We start from the raw sequence: 3783 nt of genomic DNA on the forward strand, positions 1-3783 counted from the left end.
ATGCCAATGCGCTTAGATGAAGGATGGAACCAAATTCAATTTAATCTTTGTGACTTCACAAGACGTGCCTACGGAACTAATTACGTTGAAACGCTGAGAGTACAAGTGAGTATTTTATCAACAGTGTTATTAGTTAGTACATGAAAGCGATTAGTGAAGCTATTGTTACCAGACATGCAGTTTCGGATTCACAGTCTTCAACGTCAAAAGATATGAGCTTAGATCTAGCCTAGGTTATGATCCACGAATCCTTGATGATGTTATCGCTTCTGAAAATTCTATCTTAGTATTAATTTTGCCACAAAAACCTTTTTATGTTATTTTACGACGATTGATAATTAATTAAAGAAAACCTATACTTGCTACAGTTTTATATGATCAAGTTACACAATAGCTTAAAAATGCAGCTGGATATTAAAAAACCAGTTGGGCTTGATGTTATATATACTTACTGGACCTTATAACTAATTTTGGTGCTGATTTAAATGAACTTTTCTGGTGGCATAGGTTAATCCCAATGTTGTTTATGAAAACTCAAACCATCAGGTCATTTAAATCTCATTAGACAGTTACGTGGGAGCTTAATTATTACCTCGATAACTGTTTCACATATAAATTTGTGTAATCCGTTACAGATCTTGATAGATGTTACTCTATTCTAGATTATCTGGATACTGAAAAATTTGCTGGTGACTCTTCATTCATAAAAAATATTAAGAGAACCAATTATCCTAAAATCCTTGTACAAGTAGTCTTGATTGCAAATAGTATTGATTTTTGCATATGCCTCTGAAAACCGATAATATTATGATAAGCTAACCTAAAGGCTTGATGAATTCCTTCAAACAAAAAAAGACGATTCATGTGTAACAAACGTTTGTTCATCTTGAAATTTAACACTGTATCAAAAGCATTTAGATAGTGACTTGTATTTTCTGTTGACAACTAATAACGTGTTTACGAAAGCAAGTGAACAATCATAGTTCAAAGCAGAAGTTTAGACTTAAAAGCCAGCCAGCCTACTTTGTTGTGTACCAAGACTATATTTAGTGACTGAGTCTGAGCTCAAAGTTCGAAATGTTTACTCAAAATCCTTAAATTCTCTTCGAAACACATTTATATTTAGAAGTATATTCGATCAAAACAACAATAAGCTTTAACTAATCACGATTACCATAATAATTTCTGCAAAAAACAAATGATTAACAGCATCCAGAAATGTTAGACATCACATCACGAGAAATTGTACGAATAATATCGGTTATTCAAACTCATCATTTGTAAATGAGATGCGTTGATGGCTGAAGAAAATTTATGACAGATCAATGCTTAACAATCTGAAAAGATTGTCAATTCCTCGTTGTTACATAAATCTTCAAAGTTCAAATTATGCAGGTCATGAGGTCTATAGACGGATGGGGGGTTCTGGTTGCACACTGCTAAAGAGCCTAACAATAGGAAAAGACGTCTACACAATCCTTTCTAGTTTACAGTGACAGCCTAGATAAGAAGGATTCGTGATGTAAGCTAGGTAAATTCTACAGTCTCCACATATCAATCTATACGAATAATATATAATCGTTTTTAAGTGCCAATATAAAATCTCATTTTATCCCTAATACTATGCATTTTGCAGTGTTGGATGACTTTAGTTTCATATTTTGACACGAAAGGATAGGTTGTCTGCAGCTATTATAATTATTGTCTTTAGCCACATAAAATCCATAGTAACTTATCTAAAAATACTCTCGAGCTTCATCAAGTGACCTGACAAACGGATAGTTTATCACTTCGCTAAAGAGACTCGGTAAACTCAGTTTGAGGTAATTCTCCTATTTAATTAGGTCTACACATAATCCAGTATGAACCTACGCTAATAGATAAGAGTTATTTTTTGATTAGGTTATTTTTGCTAACTAGTCAAGCTAATCTATTTGAAATTTACTTTGTAAAAAAATAATGACGTATACCCCAGTTTTGCTCGGGTCAGCACAAGCGTACCGCTAACAATTATGTATTATGCTTCATATCATAATCAACAGGTTCAGTACACATCAGTCGGTAGCTGATGACGTTTAAGTACAGTTATATTACTTTTGCCGTCCTCTTATGCCGGTTTATTCCTGGATATAGAAAGAAAGCAGATTTTTTCAACAAGTATCTTTGTATTATGAAGTTCAAAATAGTAAGATATTATCAATTAGTAGTTATATTTAATTGATGATAGTATTTCCTTTTTTACCTCGTACGACTAAGGGTCTGTTTGAATTTGTTAACAAGTGAATTTCAAGTGGTTAACTACAAAATTACTGCAGTTAAAATTACCCTAACTCCAGAAGTTGTTGTTCAGAATCTTCGAACAATAAAAGGGCTAAGTTCACGCTGGTCATATCATGCCAACAGTTTCATCGGATCGCTCTGGGAAATTGATCAATACTGCGAATATTCATGATAAAAGTAATATGTTATTATACAATGGCTATTATGAGTTTGGAAATAAACTCAAAGAGTTGTATTTCATACTGTTGTCACTATTCTCGAACAATTAAAATATTAAAGTCTTGGTAAATCATCACTCTATCAAAATAGGATAGACAATTAATCTAAATAACGATACTTTTTATTTATTAATAGCCCTTCTTTATATATATTTAGATCTCTTCTGTAGAATATGTCATCTTTGAAGAAAAGCAATTGGAATCCCCTTCGAGTTAGTTGTGTTGTATGAATTATTAGTATTGATGATGATGAAATTAAATGGGGCTGTACAGATTAATGTCATTAGTATAAGACTTGCTACGTTTCGTGTCAGTATGGTCAAATAATGGGTGTTAACTAAACACAGAAAACAAAACAGTAAACGCATGGTATTAAAGATTTTGGACGACAGGGGCTTCCATATTATGGAGGAAAACTGAGTCTAAGTTCACTTTTAGCTATCAGTCCTCAGTCTTATCACTTAGTCTTGAACCGTTGATTATGATGACATTTAATTACTCATTGAAAGGTCCTATATCTGGTTGCAATAAAATTATTATTGGTGTCAAATTTTTTTACTGTAAAAATTCTATGTTTATAAAGACACAAATGTGGTGGTTTTTGTATTTTAGATTCATGCCAACTGTCGCATACGCAGAGTTTACTTTTGTGATCGTTTGTATTCAGAAAGCGAACTACCCCCAGAATTCAAATTGTATCTTCCAGTTCAACAAAAAGTAGCTGCTTCCTGATCTTGCGAGAAGGCACTTACGAATATATGCAAAACATTTAAAAAACAACACAATAGGATGCTCATTCAATGACTGTGAGAAATTCAATTGTAAAATGAATTAAGTAAATAATAACTCAGATAAAAATATCCTCTTTCTGTGCTTACCAGCTCGTGAGTATTAAAATCTGTGAAATAATTAATTATCAAAGCTCTCTCTATATATCATCTGCTTATAGTGAAAAGCAGGTCGGTTGTAGCCTTAACGCATAAAGAAAATCATGTTGATCACTTGTACCCCTCATATCTTTTCTACGCCAAACGACCCAGTCTCACAGGTTACTATACTTAAACAAATACTCTGGACTGTACCAGTAAATTAAAATTTTAATAACACTAAAGTTGATTAGTCCTGAAAGAGTTCAACGAATTGCTTTTTAGGCCATTTAGAATCACTAATTGTGTGATTATTATGAAATTTTGTTAAACGTCTGGCTCTTCAAGGTTAATCTTTTCTTGTTATTATAAGGGGAATGAAGCTAGGATGAATAGCTGTTTCAAATTAATATTTATCT

At 32.5% G+C, this 3783-nt stretch overlaps 1 protein-coding gene across 1 annotated transcript; it reads left to right on the forward strand.

The window, feature by feature from the left end:
• Smp_203590 (uncharacterized protein) lies at nt 1-3230 on the forward strand (the record flags this gene model as incomplete). The annotated part of the gene is made up of 2 exons (XM_018789203.1): nt 1-105; nt 3111-3230. 2 exons carry the CDS (start codon nt 1-3, stop codon nt 3228-3230), a joined length of 225 nt encoding a protein of 74 aa, XP_018654670.1.
• Nucleotides 3231-3783: the final 553 nt, after the last annotated feature.

Source organism: Schistosoma mansoni, chromosome W, assembly GCF_000237925.1.
Source record: "Schistosoma mansoni strain Puerto Rico chromosome W, complete genome".
NCBI classification, from domain to species: Eukaryota; Metazoa; Platyhelminthes; class Trematoda; order Strigeidida; family Schistosomatidae; genus Schistosoma; species Schistosoma mansoni.